Consider the following 23,336-nt stretch of genomic DNA (forward strand, 5'->3'; position numbering starts at 1 on the left):
CACAGTTCAGAGATAGTAAATGCTATCCTGGACTAGTCATTCAGTGGTATTTATTGAGTTCTTACTGTGTGCAGAACACTGCACTAAGCACCTGGGAAAGTACAGTATAACAGTTGGTAAACACATTCCCTGCCCCCAACGAGCTTAGTGTCTAGAGGGGGAGATGGACATTACTTTGGATATATACATAAGTGCTGTGGTACTGAGGGTGGGGTGAATAAAGGGTACGAACCCAAATGCAAGAGTAACGCAGAAGGGAATGGGAGAAGAAGAAATGAAGGCTTAGTCACAGAAGGCCTCTTGGAGGAGATGTGCTTTTAATAGGGGTTTGAAAGGTGGAGGGAGGCAGCGTGGCTCAGTGGAAAGAGCACGGGCTTTGGAGTCAGAGGTCATGGGTTCGAATGCTGGCTCCACCACAAGTCTGCTGTGTGACCTTGGGCAAGTCACTTAACTTCTCTGAGCCTCAGTTACCTCATCTGTAAAAATGGGGATTAAGACTGTGAGCCCTATGTGGGACAACTTGATCACATTGTATCCCCCCCAGTGCTTAGAACAGTGCTTTGCACATACAAAGCACTTAACAAATGCTATCATTATTATTATTATTATTATCGAATATGAAGGGCAGGGATGTGGGCAAAGGGCTGTCAGCGAGATAGATAAGATCATCTCCCACTCCCTTCTGCATCGCCCTGACTTGCTCCCTTTACTCTTCACCCCTCTCCCGCCTCACAGCATTTATGTATATATCTGTAATTTTATTTATTTGTATTGAGGTCTGTCTCCCCGCCCCCCCCCTCCCACCCCCCACCCCCAGACTGTGAGCTTGTTGTTGGCAGGGATTGTCACTCTTTGTTGCTGTAAAGTACTTTCCCAAGTGTTTAGTACAGTGCTCTGCACATAGTAAGCACTCAATAAATACAATTGAATGAATGAGGTACAGCAAGTAGGTTGGCAGGGGAATGAAGTGTGCAGGCTGGGTTGTAGTAAGAAATCAGAGAGGTGAGGTAGGAGGGGGCAAAGTGATTGAGTAGCAGCGTGGCTCAGTGGAAAGAGCACGGGCTTTGGAGTCAAGGTCATGAGTTCAAATCCTGGCTCCACCACTTGTCAGCTGTGTGACTTTGGGCAAGTCACTTCTCTGGGCCCCAGTTACCTCATCTGTAAAATGGGGGTGAAGACTGTGAGCCCCCCATGGGACAACCTGATCACTTTGTAACCTCCCCAGCGCTTAGAACAGTGCTTTGCACATAGTAAGTGCTTAATAAATGCCATTATTATTATTATTATTATTAGTGGGTGCTCTGAAGCCAGTTGTAAGGAGTTTCTGTTTATGGTGGAGGTGGATGGGCAACCACTTAGGTTGAGTGGGGAATCATAGACTGACAGTTTTTGCAGATAAATGCTTCAGGCAGCAGAGTGCAGTATAGATTGAAATGGGGAGAGACAGGAGGCAGCGAGGCTGATGCAGTAATCAAGGAGGCATAGGATACATGCTTGAGTTACCGTGGTAGTTTGAGTGGCGATGTGTAGTTTGAACCGACAGGATTCGGTGACATATTGAATATATGGGTTGAATGAGAGATGAGTCGAGGATAATGCCAAGGTTACGGGCTTGTGAGACAGGATGGTGGTGCTGTCAACAGTGATGGGAAAGGCATGGGAAGAACAGCGTTTGGGTGGACTGCTTCTCCAGAAGCAAAATTTAATACAATATCAGATGGGTAATGAATTTAATGTTTTTAAATTTCAAGATTCGATACTGTTGGTGCTGCAGAATTTTTGATGCGTATTTTTTTCCCTAAAGGAAGCAGAGGGACAGAACGGACAGTTGTAATGGATAAATCTAAAGGAGAGCCTGTAATTAGTGTAAAAACTACAACTAGATCTAAAGAACGGGTAAGTATAGTTTCTGAATTTGTCAAACTTCTTTAATGGGGTTGTAAAGACACTCTTGATGCATTGTGTTTCTCCCAAATTTTTAAGAGCTTCCAGGTTTGCTTTTAAATTTTAAACCAAAGTGGGATGTGTGTTTGTGGGTGCAGCGGGGTACAGTTGCCCATAGTTGCTTATCCATCTCCACATCCAGCAGACACTCCTCACCATTGGATTCAAGATAATCAACTATCTTTCCTCCCTTTATATCCTCAGTCTTCTCTCACTACAACCCAGTCCTCACCCTTCACTCCTATTACCACCTACTCACGGTGCCTTGCTCTCATCTCTCATTGTAGACCCATTGCTCATGCCCACCTCCCTTGATATCTGATAGACCACCACCCTCCCCATCTTGAAAGCCCTGCAAAAATCATCTTTCTTCTCCCCAACTTATTTTCCCTCTCGACTGCATCATCACTTATGTACGTTAGCACGTATCTTCCCCAGCACCGGCTCTTATGTACGTATCCTTACACTAAGTTCCGAGAGGGATCTGTCTCCCCTGATAGATTGATGGCATCCCCTTGATGGCAGGGAATCGTGTCTACTTTATCGACCTCTCCTAAGCTCTTAGTACAACATTCTGCACAGTTAAGTGTACTTGTACTTCCCAAGCGCTTAGTACAGTGCTGTGCACACAGGAAGCGCTCAATAAATGCAATTGATTGATAGATTAAGTACTCAGTAAACACTGCCAATTGATTGACCTAGGATCTTTGTTCTCAGTTTGTGAAAAATGAGCGGGATGTTCTAGGAATAGCCTAAAAACTGACCGACTGAATGAATTCCTGCCCAATTCTTGGCTGCCTTTTACTTGTGTGCTAATAAACATCCATCACTCAAACTGGGTAACCTTTGGTAAGATAGTAAGCTCTGAAGCTAGCCTCACGGAGATCCTCCCCCCTTCTAAGAACTTCCTATATTCCTATTGCTTTTCTGTTGCTGTCCGTCTACCAAGACTTTCATTTTCTCTTCTTGGAAACTACACCTGTGAAACAAAACAAATTTCTCCAACAGTTTTTAGAAATCCCTGCAGGTGTCTGTAAATGTGAATACTATTAGTGTGATTCTGAGAACTGGCATTTGCTGGTACTTTATCAAAGTACACCTTTCTGGGACATAAAGCCACATGGCCTAGGAGAAAGAGCACGGTTCTGGGAGTCAAAGGATCTGTGTGGTTTTTTTTTTTTTTTTTGGTTTTTTTTTTTTAATTTTAAAATAGTATTTGTTAAGCACTTAAAATGTGCCCTGGCACTGCACTAAGCACTGGGGTAGATATAAGCTGACCAAGTTGGACACAATCCCTGTCCCATACGGGGCTCACAGTCTCATCCCCATTTTACCGAGGAAGTAACTGAGGCACAGAGAAGTGAAATGACTTGCCCAAGGTCACATAGACAAGTGGTGGAGCTGGGATTAGAATCAAGGTCCTTCTGACTCCCGGCCTGCACTCTATCCACTAGGCCATGATGCTTCTCAACCTGATTCTAGTCTGTTGCCGAATTGCACTTTCCAAGCGCTTAGTACAGTGCTCTGCACACAGTAAGCACTCAGTAAATGCAATTGAATGAATGAGTAATCCTGGATCTACCAATCATCTGCTGTGTGACCTTGGGCAAGTCACTTCACTCATATGTAAAATAGAACTTAAACCTTCCTTTGACTTAGACTGTGAGCCCCATGTGGGACAGGGACTGTGTTCAACTTGATTATCTTGTATCTACCCCAGTGCACAGTACGGTGCCTGGCACTTAGTAAATTCTTAATAAGTACCATTAAAAGATAAAAGTGACAGAGTTAATATACAACTCACCAGTGGATGGCATAGGGACACCTATTTTACAAATTATAAAGTTTTCCACTCTTTGGTCAATTTATTAGTCAAAAAGAAAGCCAGAGCCTAGCATGAAGCTCAAAGCAGCCTTCCATGCCTTTGATTATAAGTTGCATTTCCGGTGCTGCCTGGTTTCCATTCTCAGGTGGTCAAGGTGGCAGCTTCCAATTAAAGCATTTTCCTTTGGCCGGCAAGTACCCTCTACCAGGAGGTTTAACCACTGGATTCTTCATCCTCAACTGAACGTCTTTGTTTTTGCTTAGCTAGAAATGCCTGTTGAGGGGGTGCCAGCTCTATGCAGGCCACATTTCATTCCTTACCGTCTGTTTAAAATGTCATTTCTTTAAAGGTTCCTTGGGACCGCTCTAGGAACTAAAAGTGACCAAATTTGTAAGCAACGCTCTCATTCAGAATAATGAAACATTGTCCATTCTACTTTAGACCAAAATTGTTCATGACTTTAACTCGGCATTTGTTGTCTTACAGCCAGTTTTTTTTTTGATCCTCCAGATACTGTGAATGATATTTCCTGAAACTTTTTATTTTTTCCCAAGACAGCTGCATCTGTAATGTTTTAACCCTGGGAATTAATGAAGCCATTCTGTTCACTTGAGTGGATGCTCTGCGTGAAGGGGCTGGGGGAGATATGCCAGCTGCTAACAGCAGAGCTTTTCCTTGGCCCATGTTTGGGGCTGTGAGAAAAGCTCTGCCCAGACAAAAGTATCAGGAGAGGAAACATCTCAGGCTTGTGCTCTTCTGGTGGAGCTTTGCATCGGTGGGAATTTAGCAGCCTGCCCTGAGTGGGTCCCACATATTTATTGAGGACTTACTGTGTTCAGAGCATTGTACTAAGTGCTTGGGAGAATGCAGTATAACACGACCACATGGCTGTCAGGTCTGGAATGCGGGGGCGGGGCGACGGCAGCCCAGGTGCCCCATGCATTCCAGGGTTTCCTCTGGGGTCTGGCCAAGTCGGCTCCCCCTCCTAGGATTGGCTTCTGAGCATCCAGGCTCCTCCCTGGCGGGGGTGGGGAATCGAGCCTTGAGGTCTTAGGCAGTGAGTCTGTCACAGATTCAAGTTAGAGGAAAAGGAATTTGAAGGTTTTGTTGTTTTTGGACACTGGTCACACACTTATGCTGCATATTAATCACTGACTTTGGTAAATCCAGAGTTCTAAGAGTCAAGATCGCAAGTCAGAAAGTAAAGAGAAGAGAGACATTTTGTCCTTCGATAAAATCAAGGAACAGAGGGAGCGAGAACGGCAGAGGCAGCGGGAGCGGGAGATCAGAGAAACCGAAAGACGACGGTAAGAACAGTCAGTTCTTCTTGAACGTGGTTGTGGCGTTCTTACAGAAATGCCGTATTGAGAACAACATGATGAATTACTCAGGCCTGGGTCACCTCCGCATGCTAGTACTGGTAGGTTGTTTTTCTTTTTTCTTCTACTGTTTTTTTTTTTGTGGTCTTGCGACAGTATGGCAAGGAAAACAAAAGGCAGACAGCATGGCCTAGTGGAAAAAGAACAGGACTGCTAACCAGTAGACCTGGTTTTGAGTCTCAGCCCCGCCGCTGGCCCACTGTGTGAGAGGTTGAGCAAGTCGCGGGACCTCTTTGGTCCTGTTTACTCATCTCATAACCTTGTATCTACCCTAGTGTTTAACACATAGTAAGTTCTTAATAGTTTTTTTTTTTCAGTTTTATGTGATTTCAGTTAAATAGGCTCCTTGTGCCTTAGCATTGTGTTTGTAGTCATTGGTTGCTTAAGGCAACAAAGCAGACACTTCAACCCCAAATCCTGGGTATTTAGGTTACTTGTGAAGTAACTTTATTTTCAACCTGTTTACAAATGTTAAGGTGTCTTTAAAAAAAAAAAACAGCCTCCCACCCCCTTTTCAACTTCACCCTTTCTGTGGTTCATGGGACTATTCAGTGGATAAGCACTTTAAATGGAAGTGTTCTTGGTTCCAGGCGAGGGCCAAACTGGCTTCGTGAATCTGGTTGGATTTTGGCCAGCATGTGGTCATGTTTGTCATTAACTAACACAGGACTAGACTGTTTGTTTTGCACTTTAGAGACTGCTTGCTGACTTCAAACAGTATTCTCAGTTGCTAGAACAGATCTTCCCTTCGTGAAACTTTGAGGTAGTACTCTCCTGGGACTGATCGCTCATGGCCACAAGTTGGTTAGATTATCCTGTCTTCCAACCCGTTCTGTAACTGGGACCCCTCTCTGATTTTCCCGAGCGACTTACCTGTGCTTTCGGTTTCTGATACTGAAACTCAGTGGAAAGCATTGCTTCTGTATTTCAGTTACCCTCCTCTTGAGAGAGCACTGTCTGGACTGCAGTTGAGAAATGCCTTTTTTCTTTATCAGGGAGCGAGAGCAGCGGGAGAGGGAACAGCGCATCGACGCCTTCCGTGAACGGAAAGAAAAAGCCAGATTGCAGCGGGAACGTGTGAGACTTGAATGTCAGAGGCAGCGTTTAGAGCGAGAGCGGATGGAAAGGGAGAGGCTGGAAAGGGAGAGGATGCGAGTAGAACAGGAGAGGAGAAAAGAGCAGGAACGCATCCACAGGGAACGGGAAGAGCTCCGGCGCCAACAAGAACAGCTACGTTACGAGCAGGAACGGCGTCCTGCCCTGAGAAGACCATATGACATGGACTCGAGGTACTAACAGCCAACTAAGTAGGGTTGTTCCCCTGCTGCTACCTGTGCCTGGCTCTGAGCTCTCTGGCCATCTCCATGGTCCTGAGTGTTTCCTTGAGATGGGCGGGCAGGGGCAGAGGCTGGCGGTGACACTGGCTATTTGACTGACTCGGCAGCGTGGCAAGGATTTGGTGGGAGGGGAAGTGGACATGAGTACTTAAACCCTCCTTTCCTCTTCTCCCACTCTCTTCTGCATCACCCTGACTTACTCCCTTTATTCATCCCCACCCCCAGCCCTCAGCACTCATGTGTATATCTGTAGAGAAGCAGCATGGCTCAGTGGAAAGAGGACAGGCTTTGGAGTCAGAGGTCATGGGCCCAAATCCCGACTCCGCCAATTGCCAGCTGTGTGACTTTGGGCAAGTCACTTCACTTCTCTGGGCCTCAGTTAGCTCATCTGTAAAATGGGGATTAAGAACGTGAGCCCCCTGTGGGACAACCTGATCACCTTGTAACCTCCCCAGTGGTTAGAACAGTGCTTTGCACATAGTAAGCGCTTAATAAATGCTATCATTATTATTATTATTTATTTATATTAATGTCTGTCTCCCCTTCTAGGCTGTAAGCTCATTGTGGGCAGGGAATGTGTCTGTTGTTATACTGTACTCTCCCAAGCGCTTAGTACAGTGCTGTGCACACAATAAGTGCTCAGAAAATATGATTGAATGAATGAGTAACTGCTCAATAAATATGATTGAATGAATGAGTAACTAGCGATTTTGGGAATGAAGGTGCATTTCTATTATTCATTTCCTCCACTAGCATCCCAGCAGGTCAGCAGGCCATCGTCCCTACCAATGATTTCATATTATTTATTTATTTTTTTTGCTATGAAAAAATAAAGACAGCTGCTTTGAATTTCTCTGAAATTGAACTACTCTCAATTTAGCCTGTAGCAGTTCAGACTTACTGAAGGGCTCTCCATTGCTGCTTTTAGTCCTCACACTTTTGTTTTGCGTCAAAAAGTTTCCCCGTGCAGGCTAGCCTGTTACCTTTTTGCCTGCCCTACCATTTGTCTCGAATGATCCTTTAAATGTGTATCTATGTGTGTTGTGCCTTAATGAACCATGGCAGCTTCACCAACATGTGCTTTTAGAGAAGCCAGGTGATAGAGACTGCTAAAGAGAAAATTGCCTGATGGTGTGCCAAAGTAGTGTGTAGGTTTATCCATCTGTAGCTTTTCTGAGCCACTTAATTGATAGTCAAACACCACCCACTCACCCTGGGGTCTAGTTTCTGTTAATGTTAAGAGTCAGAAAAATATAATTGGCCACTGTACTGAAATGTGGAAGTGGTACTGAATAACCAGATCCAATTCTTGGCTGCCTCTTGACGAGAGCTGGGAGGGTGGTATAGCGTCGGTAGATAAGCGAAGGTAATAATGTCGTAACTCGAGCATAGTTCCAAAAGAATCAAATATTTCCTTTCCCGCTACCTGCAGCATTCAGCCCATTCACTGCCTTGATCCAATAAACTCACTGTATTCCTTTTCCTGGAACTGTAAATTGAGGCTATCAATCTGACTTCTGGCAGTTGAGACTTTTAATTTTTCAAATCCAAATGATAATGATTGACTATTCAGGGATTTGCCTGCAAGATGCATTAAATGAGTTTTAGTCTGGAGAAAGTGCCATGTCCCTCGCCTTCTCAACTCATTCTTGAAGTAAATGAAATCTGCTTCCTCTCCCCCTCCTCCCCCAGGCGAGACGATTCGTATTGGTCAGAAGGGAAGAGGGCTGCTATGGAAGACAGGTATCGCTCCGATTTTAACCGCCAGGATCGCTTCCACGACTTTGACCACAGGGACCGAGGCCGATATCAGGACCATTCTGTGGACAGGTTAGTTATTGATTTTTCTGAACAGCTAAAACAGACAGAAGCAGAGTTTGGAGTAGACTTTGTGTGGGAGTGTGGCCCAAATGGACTAATTTACTGTAAACAATACCTCCTTTGTGCCTTCCAGTTTTAAGTACTTTTGAAGGTGACTCATTGAGAGGACTTCTGGTTGTCTGAAAACTCACCATTTGAATGGAGCATTGAAATATCCTGCAAAAGCCTCATAGCTCCATCCTGTTGTGTTTGACAGAATCCTGTGAATTTGCTTTTCAGATGCTGAGGTTTTCAATTCCAGACCTGAGTGTTGGCAATGCCTTGCCTCCTCTTCCTAGCCACCCGTGTCCCCCCCCCCCCCCCCCCGCCCCCTCCCCCTCCCCCCTTCCTCCTAGGCTAAGAAAACACGAGCAAAGCCCTGAAACAACCACTCTGGGGTCCTCCCACAAATTCGGTAAAATTGTTTCAGAGAAATAGAGAGGTACATTAGATGAAATCTCTGTTAGGCCCTTTGCCTTATGGCGTCCAGGAGTATGTGAACCAGTGCTCATTTTTGTAGTGTACAGTGCTCTGCACACATTAAGCATTTAATAAATATGATTGAATACATGAACAAATGAACGGTGGCTGCAGTCTCCCATAATTTGAAATACAGTCAGTGGGCTGTTCGCCAGAGTTGGATTGCCCGCACCCATCCGTGCCCTTGTCTCCCCTTTCCCGTCACCTGACATTTGGGATAGAGCATGAGCCTGGGAGTCAGAAGGTCATGGGTTCTAATCCTGGCCCTGCCACTTGTATGCTGTTTGACCTTGAGCAAGTCACTTCACTTCTCTGGGCCCTCAGTGACCTCATCTATAAAATAGGGATTGACACTGTGAACCCCACGTGGGACAACCTGATCACCTTGTAGCCCCCAGTGCTTAGAACAGTGCTTTGCACATAGTAAGCGCTTAAAATATACCATCATTATTGTTATTATTATCTGTTGGTGGGGATACACTTTGTATGTATATGTGGGAGAGTTCCAGGCCAGTAAACATTACTGTTTCTGAACATTAAAATCAAAACCAAGGCTGTGTCCACTTTCACTTGCAAGGTTAGTCACTTCACAGAGACGACGAGAGAGTCATTTTATAAAGAGAGTCATCTAAATGAGAGCTTCCCTTTTTCTAGGAGGGAAGGTTCAAGATCGATGATGGGCGACCGAGATGGACAGGTGAGTTAAATCCAAAAGCTCAGTTCATAAAACTGGCACTCCTAGGGTGTCGAACCACATTTTCTATCCCCAAATGGTCCAAGAATAAACTGCACCCTCCATAGGTGTGAATGGGCTCATCCTAGGCTGAGTGAATCTTTTTTGGCTGTTGATTCCCTTGACTAGCTAGCAAACACGCTCACCTCAAGTCTGAAGGGATTGCTCTCCACTGGCTCCGTGACTGTTGGTTTTGGCCATTGCAGTCCAAAAGAAGGGAGTTAGATGCAGAGGATAAAGACTTGAGAGACCCTTACTTGCTTTGAAAGGAAGGGGTGTTTTGGGGAGGAGAACTTTGGGTCCTATAATATAAGACCAAGGGAAGAGTAGGCCCAAAAGCTGCTTAATTTGCAGTCTAAAATTGAAGGAGAGCTAGACACTTTCAGTTCCAGCTGGTGAAACTCAGATTTTAAAGGAGCCGAATGTTGGTCAAAGGCCCTGGAGGGGCCTCTGTTATTGTACTCTTTCGGGGGGCCGGTGGGGCGATCTATGCCTTAGGAGGGAAGAGCTGAGTAATCCCCTGTTCGCCCTTTAACTTCCAGCACTACCCAGATGACCGCCATGGAGGTCCGGATCGCCATGGACGAGATTCCCGCGACGGGTGGGGAGGCTACAGCTCGGACAAGCGGATGAGCGATGGGAGAGGGATGCCTCCCCCCAGGTTAGAAATAGCAAGGAGTATAATCCCACACAGGCCTAAAATATATTCGTCTGGCTTTGAATGATTGGCAGGAGAGACTGCAAAGCTGTCATGTCCTTTTCCCTCCCAGAAATCCAAAGGGGAGGGTTCCTTGAGAGGGCTTGGAGAAGCAGCGTGGCCTAGTGGATAAAGCACTTATGTACATATCTGTAATTTATTTATATTAACTCTTGTCTCCCCCTCTAGACTGTAAGCTTGTTGTGGGCAAGGAATGTGTCTGTTTTTTGTTGAACGCTCCCAGGCGCTTAGTACAGTGCTCTGCACACAGTAAGCTCTCGATAAATATGATTGAATAAATGGATGAATAAAGCACAGGCCTGGGAGTAAGAGGACCTGAGTTCTAATTCTGGCTTCGCCATTTGTCTGCTGTGTGACCTTGGGCAAGTCACTTCACTTCTCTGTGCCTCAGTTACCTCATCTGTAAAATGAGGATTCAATATCTATGAGCCCTGTGTGGGACGTGGATTCTATCCAACCTGATTACATTGAATCATCTACTGCAGTGCTTAGTATAGTGCCTGGCACATAGTGCTTAACACATAGCGTTAAAAAAAGGCTAGAGCCACGGATGGTTTGGCCCTGGACCCTGTGGCCTAGAGGAAAGACCATGGAAATGGGAGGCAGCTGACCTGGGTTCCAATCCTCGCTCTGCCACTTGTCTGTTGTGGGCAAGTCACTTAACTGTGCCTCTTTCCTCATCTGTAAAATGGGGATTAAATTCTACTCCCTCCTACTTAAACTGCCTGCCCCATGTGAACAGGGATTGTGTCCAATCTGATGATCTTGTATTTACCCCAGTGTTTATTACAGTGCTTGGCATACAGTAAGCACTTAAGTACCACTATTATTAATTATTATAAAGCCCCACCTCTGGCCAACCGCCACTCTTGAATCTGGAAACTGGAATAGTAATAGTATTAAGTGTTGAGTGTATGGCGAGCGCCGTGTGAGCCACAGTCCTTGGCCCTCGAGGAGACTTGAGACAGGCCCATAAAGAGAGCTGAAGCCATAAAGCCCTAAAACGACATAAAAGACAAGGATAGGTACAGAAAATAAGAGAAATAGCAGTAGTATACTGTGCTAGATTAGAAGAATTTCAGGTTCCTCATGGCTGAGTCCATCAATCAATCAATCGTATTTATTGAGCGCTTACTGTGTGCAGAGCACTGTACTAAGTGCTTGGGAAGTACAAGTTGGCAACATATAGAGACAGTCCCTACCCAACAGTGGGCTCACAGTCTAGAAGGGGTAGACAGAGAACAAAACCAAACATACTAACAAAATAAATAGAATAGATATGTACAAGTAAAATAAATAAATAGAGTAATAAATATGTACAAACGTATATACATACATACAGGTGCTGTGGGAAGGGAAGGAGGTAAGATGGGGGATGGAGAGGGGGACGAGGGGGAGAGGAAGGAAGGGGGGGCTCAGTCTGGGAAGGCCTCCTGGAGGAGGTGAGCTCTCAGTAGGGCCTTGAAGGGAGGAAGAGAGCTAGCTTGGCGGATGGGCAGAGGGAGGGCATTCCAGGCCCGGGGGATGACATGGGCCGGGGGTCGACGGCGGGACAGGCGAGAACGAGGCACTGTGAGGAGATTAGTGGCAGAGGAGCGGAGGGTGCGGGGTGGGCTGTAGAAGGAGAGAAGGGAGGTGAGATAGGAGGGGGCGAGGTGATGGAGAGCCTTGAAGCCGAGGGTGAGGAGTTCTGCCTGATGCGCAGATTGATTGGTAACCACTGGAGATTTTTGAGGAGGGGAGTAACATGCCCAGAACGTTTCTGGACAAAGACAATCCGGGCAGCAGCATGAAGTATGGATTGAAGTGGGGAGAGACATGAGGATGGGAGATCAGAGAGAAGGCTGATACAGTAGCCCAGACGGGATAGGATGAGAGCTTGAACGAGCAGGGTAGCGGTTTGGATGGAGAGGAAAGGGCGGATCTTGGCAATGTTGCGGATCTGAGACCGGCAGGTTTTGGTGACGGCTTGGATGTGAGGGGTGAATGAGAGAGCGGAGTCGAGGATGACACCAAGGTTGCGGACTTGTGAGACGGGAAGGATGGTAGTGCCGTCAACAGAGATGGGAAAGTCAGGGAGAGGGCAGGGTTTGGGAGGGAAGACAAGGAGTTCAGTCTTGGACATGTTAAGTTTTAGGTGGTGGGCAGACATCCAGATGGAGATGTCCTGAAGGCAGAAGGAGATGCGAGCCTGGAGGGAGGGGGAGAGAGCAGGGGCAGAGATGTAGATCTGGGTGTCATCAGCGTAGAGATGATAGTTGAAGCCGTGGGAGCGAATGAGGTCACCAAGGGAGTGAGTGTAGATCGAGAACAGAAGGGGACCAAGCACTGAACCTTGGGGAACCCCCACAGTAAGGGGATGGGAGGGGGAGGAGGAGCCTGCAAAAGAGACTGAGAATGAACGACCGGAGAGATAAGAGGAGAACCAGGAGAGGACGGAGTCTGTGAAGCCAAGGTCGGATAGCGTGTTGAGGAGAAGGGGGTGGTCCACAGTATCGAAGGCAGCTGAGAGGTCAAGGAGGATTAGGATAGAGTAGGAGCCGTTGGATTTTGTAAGCAGGGGGTCATTGGTGACCTTTGAGAGGGCAGTTTCCGTGGAATGTAGGGGCCGGAAGCCAGACTGGAGGGGGTCGAGGAGAGAGTTGGTGTTGAGGAATTCGAGGCAGTGCGTGTAGACAACTCGTTCAAGGAGTTTGGAAAGGAATGGTAGGAGGGAATGGGGCGATACCTAGAAGGTGAGGTGGGGTCAAGAGAGGGTTTTTTTAGGATGGGAGAGACATGGGCATGTTTGAAGGCAGAGGGGAAGGAACCAGTGGAGAGTGAGCGGTTGAAGATGAAAATTAAGGAGGGGAGAAGGGATGGAGCGAGAGATTTCATGAGATGAGAGGGAATGGGGTCAGAAGCACAGGTGGCCAGAGTAGCACTTGAGTCCATGGCACAACGAGAGCTCCAACGACCATCCCAGCAGCCAGTGGCCTTTCTGAGCTTTGAGAATGCTTTTCTCTTTCCCACCGGAGTGGTGCAAGGCTGGTTGGGATAGAGATCCTGGGGAGGCAGCGGGGTGGTCTGGTGTTGGGTGGGCTCGGGGGAGGGAAAAGCTGAGGGCCTGCTGCTGCTGCTTTTCTCTTTCCCACGGGTGGAGAACGCAGGACAGGATGGCCTTGTTGATGACACGGAGGAGGGTTGGTGCAGGTTTCTAAGGGGTGTGTGCGTGCATGCATATTTATGTGTGTGTTTGCGTGTGTGTTTGTCTCACACCGAGGGGGCTCAGCTGCTGCTCAGATCCTTGTGGCCAAGCGTGCCCAGAGAACGTCAGCACCAGGGTCCCTCATTGGCACTTGGACAGGAGCCAGCAGTTACCGACTGTGCTCTGGGCTTTCTTGATTGCCTAAATAAATCACCACAATCACCACAATCTTCTGCGCCTGCTTATAAGTTACCCGTATGGTTGATGTATTCAGTTCTGTATTGAGACCCGAGGAAAACATAAGGATTTACCTTGAAGTAAAGAGCTGAGAGACTGGAGGGAGTGATGACTGAAGTCCTACTCTAGCCAATGGCTAGGTTTCTAACTTTCCCGATGGGACATCACCTCATCCCTATCCAAGGCCACACCATTATTGGCATTGTTCACCAGGCAAACAAGGATTCCACTTCCTCAGAGACCGTCGGCCACTTCCTTGGGATGAATGAGGCTGGGTTTGCTGCCTTTGGGCTTTTTTGGATGTTCTTTGTCAACGACCCCGCTCTGTTGGGTACATAGCTATGTGACGAACCCCCAGCAGTCCTCTCCGGCGTTCATGAAACAGACCACAATCCTCTCAAGTCACTTAAACGATCCAGTGAGGGGCACGGGGGTATTGCATCTGCTTTTTGGTTTCACTCCCACGTTGGAAGACAGCAGGATGCTTTGGGTCTCTGCCCAATCGTCAAAACAGCTGTTCTTAAATTTGCCCATGTCCAGTGGCGCCAGACCGAACCCTGCTTATACCTGTGGGGATTTGGAGGTGCCGTGGCGGGGGCGTGCCTTGGTCTGACCCAGCCCCTTAGCCAAATTTACTCTTTGCCGACAAGCGACTCCAAACTTGTAACTCTGGAGGGTGGCACCTCGTGGGCAGCGAACGTGTCCCCCAGCTCTGTTATAGTGTACTCTCCCAAGTGCTTAGTACAGTGCTCTGCACACAGGAAGGCGCTCAATATATACCATTGATTGATTGGCTGAGTATGCTACTGTTCTGAGCCAACTCTCCAGCTGAGTGTCATGAGAAATCCAGGGCAGAGGTGACTAAAGGACTCTGGTGGGGTGGGGGGAAGGGAGGCCTGCAGCCAGTGTTTCTCTTCCTCTTCCATCCCCAGTCCTTGAAGCCGTCTTCAAATCATTGTACATAAGGAAAGGTGATTGGTTTTTGTTTTTGGTTTTTTTTTTCCCCCAGTCCCCCATTAGCAAGCTTCTCCCCCTGCAGCACAGCTAGCCTTTCAGATGGACACGAGCTTAAGGGAAGCATCTTGCTGATCTTTTTCTTTTTTTAAAGGGGAGGCCGTGACTGGGGAGACCACGGTCAAAGGATAGATGATCATCAAGGTCGTTCATGGCAGGGCAAAGTGGATGGCGGCATGATGAGCCGAGATCACGAGAGGTGGCAAGGTATACCTGGCTGATAGAGCATTAGCCCATATGCAGTGCCATCCCGGGTCAGACCAATGGTCCATCCAAACCCAGGGGTCGGTCTTCGAGAGTGACACCAAAGGACGCTCGGAGGAAGCGTGAGATGGCTACCCTCCTGGATGGCCGTTGTCACTGGTAGGGATGGGCGATCCAACACGCGCTTGGATGACTTCGCTGGAGATTTGACTAATTGCGGCTTCGTCTGTGTGACCTAAGGAGAGAACTGGAGTGGGTCCAATTTTTCCCCGGTGAAGGTCCTGGGAGTTTTGGAAGGGGGAGATTTTGATCATAAAGATAGATTTCCCCCAATTTCCCCCAGGAAGGGAGTTTGAAATTTGCCTTTCTGTTTTCTAGGTGGTGAGAGGGGCGTGTCTGGTCGCTCAGGACCAGGCCATATGATGAACCAGGGAGGAATGTCGGGGTAAGAAGTTTTGTCGAGGATAATCAGTTTGTTCCTGCTCCTTCGCTTCCTCTTCCTTTTATAAAACGGTCTCACTCTTTCGCATGTTTGTTCAATTTGCGCAGTTGAACATTTCGAAAACAAAAGTCAAATCTTTTCCGAGTTATGCAAAGTCACCTCCTTCGTTACTTGGAATGCGGTGTGTGATTATAATGATTTGATCATCTGGTGCATCTGATCAAGAGGGGGAGAAAAAAAAATCAAGAGAACTAGAGGCTGCAAAATCATTACCCAGTAGTGTGGCAGTGAAATTTTTTTAGGAAAAAAAATCTCGAGGACAAAAGTTTGAATTTGTTCCTAGGCGAGGCGGCTTTGCTCAAGGTGGAAATTTCCTGGGCCACGGGATGCAGGGTGGTAGAATGCGAGGTGGAGGATTTGGAGGAGAGACCAGAGCGGACGGAGACGGTGACGCCCGCTTCACCCGCCGCTACTGAATTTGTCATTTCTTGCTTTAATATTAGGCGGCAGTAGTGGTGACACCTGTTAGCCAGTTGCCTTGAACTTGTGGAGCATTTCTATCTTTTCCCCCTTTCTCCCCTGAAATCTGCCACCATATTATAGTTCGATACAATGTGAGCTCACTTTGTTTTTGTAATGTGTTGTTCATACCATTTAAAAAAATTTCTGTTTAACGAGGCATTCCATTTTCCATTAATAAAAGTTTACAGTTACTGTTCCTCTTTGTTTCTGTGGCCTTTGACAAGCTTTGGAAAGACTGAAGAGCAGTCATACAACTGGGGTGTCTAGTCTTTTCCTGCTCGAAAGATCTGGGACCTGTGGATTTACAGGTCCCAAATGGGAGAGACTGGAGGAGGAAGACCAAACAACTGTTTAGAAGGAGTTGTCTCTTTTTTAAAAAAACAAAAAACAGACTTTTCCCTCTCTTTGCATATTCCTGGCCTGGCTTTTTGTTCTTCTGCTGGGACCAACATTTATTGAAGTCCTGCTGCATGCATCAGTTTGTCTTTTCTTCCCTTGCCTCCCAGAAGAAAATCAGTGTCGGGGGCACACCTCGTGTATCCTAGATGGGAACTTTGTCCTGCCTGATGCTTTCTGGGCCAGAGACATCAGTGCCTGAGAAGGAAAGCCGGCTTTCCTGGTTTAAGAAAGATTACGTTAAATCATATAAGATATTATTTCATCTTCCCCTTTAACGGACTCAGCACTGGGCAGTGCCAAGAGTAACATGCTCTTTAGCCACAATAAGATGGAAGGGGAACAGAAACGGATTTTTTTTTAATTTTCAGAGCTCCCTCTGTTGAGCCAGGGAAGTTCATGGTGTCCACTGCGCTTTCTCTCTCCCTCCCCTTCCCCACCCCGCATCGAGGACACCAAGCTGGGAACTACTCGAGCGTCCTCATTTTTAGCCTTCGATGCTACTTGACGGGTATCGGAGACATTCCGCACGTGACCGGTGCAGAGCAATCAATTCGATAGTTGCAAAGAGAAGATCAAAATGCAGGTGAGAAATGGCTACGGTTTGCCCGAAAGCATTTGTTAATTCCAAAGAACCAGCCCTCTGCTGGGAAGGCCCCCGCAGCCAAGAAGGGAAGGCAGCATTACTTGATGGATTGAGCTAATTTTTTCCCACTGGCAACGGGAGCAGTAAATAACCTCTCTCTAGTTAATATAAATGGAGCGGTGTTGCTTGAATATATCTTATAAATCACCAGCCTCACAGTGACTTATTAATCGCACTACAAACCTGCCAAGCACTGAACTAGGCACTTGGGAAGATCCATCGAAGACGAACGTGCGTGGTCCTTGCCCTCACAGAGCTCGTGGCCGAAAACTGAGGGTGTCATGTGGTTGAAGTCTGTGTTTGGGAAGAGAGAAAGGCCATTCTTAACATTGTAATGACAGATAAGGCGCTTCAGAAACAGTTCAATTTCTAGATGCCATTCATAATTGGAAATATTCCTAACTTCAATAGTGAACTTGTATTTAGTTTTAGGTTATTTGCTGCTTATTAAAAGGTGAGGTCACTTTTTCCCATTTGCCCACCTGTCATCTTTCAAGTAGGAATATTATTTTTTCTCACCTGCTCTTACCCTGATGTATACTCAGTTAATAATGATGGTATTTATTAAGTGCTCACTTTGTGCCGTGCACTGTACAGTGCCCTGGAATAAAATATAAAACAGCCAGATTGGACACGAGTCCCTATTTCACATGGGACTTGTAGTCTAAGAGGGAGGGAGAGCGGGTATTGTATTGCTGTTTTACAGATGAACACAGAGTGGGGACATGACTTGTCCAAGGTCACAAAGAATTAGAACTCTTGGTTTCCTGACTGTCCCATGTCGTTTCTCTTGGGCCTCAGTTCTATAATGCAAAGGTTATGTTCCTAGAAAACATAGGGAATCAGCGTGGCCTAGTGGAAAAGAGCACGGGTCTGAGAATCGGAGGATCTGGGTTCTACTCCTGGCTCTGCCACTTGTCTGCTGTGTAACTTTGGGCAAGCCACTTGTCTCTGCCTGTTTCCTCATCTGTAAAATGGGAATTCAGTCCTACTCCTTCCTACCTGGATTGTGGCGGGGACTGTGTCCAACCTGAGTATCTTGCATCCACCCCAGTGCTTAGTACAGCGCTTGGTACATACGAAACACTTAACAAGTACCATAATAATGACTTCAAGGAAATCTTGCACTAGAGTATATGTTGCATGACCAGTGCCATGCACATTGGGTGCAGCTGTTCCTTCCAATGTCACATTTGTGTTCTATCTAGACACATGGCGTCCGAGGAACTTTCCAGCATTCCCTATCTGTGTTCAGCCCAGATGTGGCATTAAAAGCACGGGGAAGAACTGGGTGAATTTGTCCAGCACTGAGTGCGAAGCACTGCACCGTTTGCTTGGGAGAGTTCAGTAGAAGTAAACGACACAGTCTCTGCCCATGAATTTACAGTCTGAGACAGGCAGGCACAAGTTATATACCTTTCTATGCCCCCCACCCTTTCTGGGTTGCCTCACTCTGGTCTCCCCTCCCTGGGCACCATCAAACAAGATGTTCAGAAGAGATGGAAGAAAAGCAGTAAAAGGTATGGACCCACAGCTAAAATGGGTGAAGAAAGAAGAGTCAGACCAGAAGGATGAGGATTAGAGGAAGAGAACAGCAGACTCAAGGGACGCCGTATTAACATTCCTCTGTGCAGGTCCTTGGTCCCGAAGTCTTGGGCCCTGACAGGAGACTCCATCATAAAACAGATGCATGAGTAATGTAGCGGAAAGATGAAAATACATGAAGGAAAGGAGCCACAGGGGCAGTAATGACCTCACTGGAGAAACAGGCAGAAGTAAGAAAAAATACTTTGGACTGGATGAAATTCCCAGCTTTACATATGTAGTTTAAAGGCACTGCCGCTGACATTCAACTATGGAGGGGTGCTTGCATGTGTATGTGTGTATATATGACAAAGCCAGTGTGGGGCCCATAGTCCTGACCGCACAGTTAACACACAAAGACTCTGTTGTACTGTGTGTACGTGTGTGGCGGCTTTACACTTTTGCCTGCCATCCCTCTATCTCTGAGCAGACAAAGGATCTGCTCGAAAAGGGACATTCCTTTCTTGATTGCAGCATGGCCTGAAGGGTCTAGGCAACCTAGATCCAGCTCCCGCCTCCACCCCTGGCCTTGCTGTGTTGCGGTGTGTCACTTCAGTGGTAGGGACGGCACTGCTTGGAGTCCCATACTGTAGCACCTGTCTACGGGAAATTAGGCTCACAGTGGTGAAGAATGTTGGGCAGCGCTACGGTTCAGTAGACTTCTGGTGGACTCTTGAGTCTGATAGCCCCACACGCTGACAAGGGTCAAGAGCAACACCCTCATCCAACCCATCCGGCCCAGGTACCTCTCAGAGCGACACCAGGACCCTTGGAGGCACCGTGTGATGGTTGTCCTTCTGGACACCCACCCTCGTGGTTAGGGGTGGGCCATCCAACACCCCTAAACTTCACTTTTACATCCCTAACTTGGAGTAACCCGTCATGGATCTGCTCATGCATAGATCCCTCCAAATCCTTCTTGGATCTTCGGATGTTTGTGGCTACACAACTTTCTGTGGAGATGGATTTCAGAAGGTTACCAGCCTGCTTGGTGAAGAGTGTGTTTCCGTTCATTTGTTTTGAACCTACTACTGCCTGACTCCAATGGGTGCCCCCTCGTTCTGGTGCTCTGGGATTTGGGGAACAACAATTTTGTGTTTGCCCTGCCCCACCCACCTGGGGATTCTGTAAGCTTCAATCCCATCCTGTCTCACAGCCTTCATCTTTCCAGTCTGAAGGGCCCTGCTTTTTCCTTTCTAACCTCTTACTGATGAAATGTCTCCACCCCCTCGTCATCCAAGTTATTCTTCTCTCCCCCAATTTTCTAGACCTTCTCCAAGCGTTCTAATATACAAAATTGGATTGTGTGGATAAAGAGCTGCATCTCCATTAGAGTTGAATATAATTCCAAAAAGCATTCATATCACTGAGGACCGTCTTAAGACATGGAACATTAACCATAGGCTTTTGATCATTTCAAACAAAAACCCTACAAAATCTCTGCCAGCTAGACTTCTTACTGTGGTGGTATGGGGGATTGTTGGCATTCTCTCTCTCTCTTTCTCTCTCACACACACATGGCTCTTCAGATGCAGTTGCTAGGGAAAGTAGCTTGTTGCATGTTATTTATATATTGTGTAAAAGGGAGTTTAGCATCATAGTATTGCAACGTTACAGCCACTGTGGGAACTGTAACCTCAGATTTTTTTGGTTTCATGCACATTCATTTGGAATTTATGGGGTTGCATTAAGCATATTTTAAAAAAATAGAACCTGGTGTTTGAGTTCAACGGATCAAGAGAGTGTGGTCAAGTACTATTAATAGCCTTTAGTTTTCAACTTGGAATTTCATTCCCTCGCTGTGACTTATGATAAAATGGCTCCTACATCCCTAGTTTATATGGCGGTGGAGATGGATGTTATGTCCCTGGTGGGAAGGCTTGCCTGCATGCTCAGCCCCATGTGTGGCGCCTGAGCCAAACTAAATATTGGACTCAGCGGAAACCAGGCAAGTGTGTTTTAGAATGCCCAGGCTCCAAAGGACTCAAGGGATGTGGGTGTTTTCTGTGAGGTGATTTTCAAATAGAAGGCATTAGGACATTCCACCCTCCTTGATGGGGGAAGATTGAAATCCCCCCTCTCACTTCCTCAGCCGAAGGAAGGCATGCCTGGCTCAAAGTAAAAAAGAACAAATGCAAAATAAGAGACCCCTCCATTCAATACGTGGCACTCTTTGTCCCTAGCTAGCACCCATCTCTTGTTCTATCCACGACCACCTGGTCCGGCATGTGGAAACATATGCCTTTTTCTCTAGCAAGCGTCCCTGGGTGCCACATCGCTGTTTCCTCCTGAGATTCAACTCTTTAAGTTTCCCCAGAGCACATTAATTTCCTTGCTGAGACTGTGGAGAAACCAGTGACCTAAATTGACTGGTGATTCGGTTAGTCTCTGGCTTGAATAGTGGAGAGTCAAAATTGGGCTAATGTTTCTGGCAGACTTGCCTTGGTCCTAATTGAATCGGCTTCCTATTATATGGTCTTGGGAAAGTGGAGTTTGTTCGAAAATCTCCAGTGGCTCCACGTTGCTTCTCACATAATGGTAGGATTGATACCACCCAAAATTTGTACAGTGCTTTGATTTTTTTTTTCCAAGATGCTTTCACATCAGTTATCTCATTTTCTCCTCACACCAGCCCCTTATGAAACAAAGGCTCTTCAAACCACACTCCCATCTTTTCTATTTGCCCTCTCTTCTATACTGCAGCTCATACTCCTCTCCCAAACAGCCTCACCATCCTTCACTCTTGATTCTCCCACCAACTTATGCGTAACCCCTCTCCCCGTTCCTGGAACACCTTCCCCACCGCTTTGGCTTGTGTGTTTCAGCCTTGCAGTTGGTCCAGGGGAAAGAGCACAGCTCTGGCAATCAGGAGACCTGGGTCCTAACCCTGATTCTGCAAATGGGAAATGCCTGCTGGGTCTTAAACCACCAGTGGTGAAGGTTTCTGACCAAAGAACCACTCTGGGCGTTCAGGGAGAGGAATGGGCCCAGCAGGAATCTGGAAAAGTAGCTGGCTAACGTGGGCGGCAGAGGCTGCAGGGGCCATTAAAGAAACCACCTGCCAGGTCATAGAGCTAAAACCCAGCATTGGCATGGTGTGGCGGTCACTTTGGCTGCAAGTGGCCCAAAAAACAACCTCTGCCTGCACTTGGCAATGTGGTGCACCCCTGCCCGCCCGCTAGCTCATTGCCCTCTAGGCTCCAGCGGGAACACGACGGGCAGGGGAGAGAAAATGCGAGTGGCGCTGCTCAGACTGCTGTCACGTAATCAAGTCCTTCCTGAGATTGTGGTTTATCTGTCGTTCTGGGCGAGAGGCTCCATGATCATCCCCATCACCATTTTATGGATTTATTTGTTGATTCACTTGTGTCATAGCTACATAATGACTGTATAGCAGTCACTTTCTGTCTATTGTGTTCTCCCATTAGATTCTCATCGATTGATGGTATTTATTGAGCTCTCCCTGCGTGCAGAGCACTGGATTGAATGCTTGGGAGAGAAAAATACAACAGAGTTGGTAGGCATGGTCCCTGCCCACAAGGAGCTCACAGTCTAGAGGGGGAGACAGACATGAAAAAAATAAAGGGTATGGGCATTAAGCACTGTGGGGCTGAGGGTGGAGTGAGTATCAGGTGCTTAAAAAGTCCAAATTCAAAGGTACAGGTGACAAAGGAGAGAGGGAGTAGGGAAACAACTGCATTACTAAGGGCTGGGATTGTATGCTCCCTGGTGCCTATTACAGTGCTCTCCACACAGAAGGTGCTCAATATCTGAAGCTAATTAGTGATATTGAGTGCATCCTGTGTTCAGAGCACGATACTGCACACTTGGGAGAGCACAACACAGGAGAGATGGCAGGCGTGCTCTCTATCCTCAAGGAGCTTATTGATATAGGTAATCTGATGGTAGAAACTTGCCTTTAGGTGCTACGGATGGAGAAAGATGCAGGAATTTTGGTGAGGATTCTGCTTTGGAAAATATATCAGTGGCAGGAGGAGGACACATTTTCCCTCTGCCCTCCGGGAGCACCCCAGTCCCACTGGAGCAGGTGGTGGTGATGTGGGGGCCTGGTGCATTCGTCCTTTGGTGGATAGTGGGTGGGGAAGAGGGGTAGGAAAGGGGAAAACTGGAATCCTGGGTCTCTGAACTGCTGATTTGGTTCATTGTTTTGCTGTGGCCTCATTCCCTGGGGCTGAGTCACTCGTTGCAGAGATGACAGGAAATACCAAAACGCCACTTTCATAATCCTTCAGTCAAGCCTATTCATTAAAAGCAGGCGGCCAAGCTGGAGCCCAAGCCCTGCCCAATTAGTAGATGGCCAAGTCCAGGCCCAATTAGCAGGCAGCCAAGCCCGCTCCCAATTAGCTTCCAGAAGCACAGCCACTGGAAGCTTGGGAGAAGATGGGGCACGCCCGCTCAATCCTGGGCTCATCTACAGAGTGATCCCTCCACCATTAATCACGGCTGTAGAAGGGAAAGCCTCAGGACCTGTGAGAAGAAAGGCCTTCGTTTGGCCATCAAGGCTGGTGCTGGGAGTTGAGCTAGAGCGCTAGTCCTGGAGCAGCCAGCTAGGCCCCTCGAGATTGGCCTCTGACTGCCCGAGGGTATTCAAGCCAACTCCCTCCCTTTCTTCCCCCCTTCCTCTTCCACCCTCCATCCCCTATCCTGGATGAGGGGTTTTAAAGTTCCTTCTCAGGTTCATAAGGGATCTACCCCCAGGACCAGAGAGCTGGATCTTCCTGGATCTTTCCTGCTGCTGCTCTGCTTTGTGATGGGTTTCCGGCCAGGCCCAGATCAGCTGGCGCTGACTCACTTGCAGTTGAATCAC

The 23,336-nt window shown here is 47.3% G+C and overlaps 1 protein-coding gene across 9 annotated transcripts in view; it reads left to right on the plus strand.

The window, feature by feature from the left end:
- SAFB2 (scaffold attachment factor B2) overlaps positions 1–23,336 on the plus strand; it is a 53,497-nt gene that overhangs the window by 27,470 nt on the left and 2,691 nt on the right. For 5 of the 9 annotated variants that reach the window (XM_038771725.1, XM_038771726.1, XM_038771729.1 and 2 more), the window contains 9 exons: positions 1,805–1,896; positions 4,940–5,076; positions 6,144–6,437; positions 8,178–8,315; positions 9,480–9,522; positions 10,101–10,219; positions 14,809–14,921; positions 15,297–15,363; positions 15,704–16,078. In XM_038771725.1, coding sequence (XP_038627653.1) covers positions 1,805–1,896; positions 4,940–5,076; positions 6,144–6,437; positions 8,178–8,315; positions 9,480–9,522; positions 10,101–10,219; positions 14,809–14,921; positions 15,297–15,363; positions 15,704–15,836 — 1,136 coding nt within the window. In that variant the 3' untranslated portion in view covers positions 15,837–16,078. Of the gene's footprint in view, positions 1–1,804; positions 1,897–4,939; positions 5,077–6,143; positions 6,438–8,177; positions 8,316–9,479; positions 9,523–10,100; positions 10,220–14,808; positions 14,922–15,296; positions 16,079–23,336 lie in introns of those variants that run through there. The other 4 variants (XM_038771731.1, XM_038771727.1, XR_005457320.1 and 1 more) reach the window with 3 other exon arrangements.

Source organism: Tachyglossus aculeatus, chromosome X1, assembly GCF_015852505.1.
Source record: "Tachyglossus aculeatus isolate mTacAcu1 chromosome X1, mTacAcu1.pri, whole genome shotgun sequence".
Taxonomy (NCBI): domain Eukaryota; kingdom Metazoa; phylum Chordata; class Mammalia; order Monotremata; family Tachyglossidae; genus Tachyglossus; species Tachyglossus aculeatus.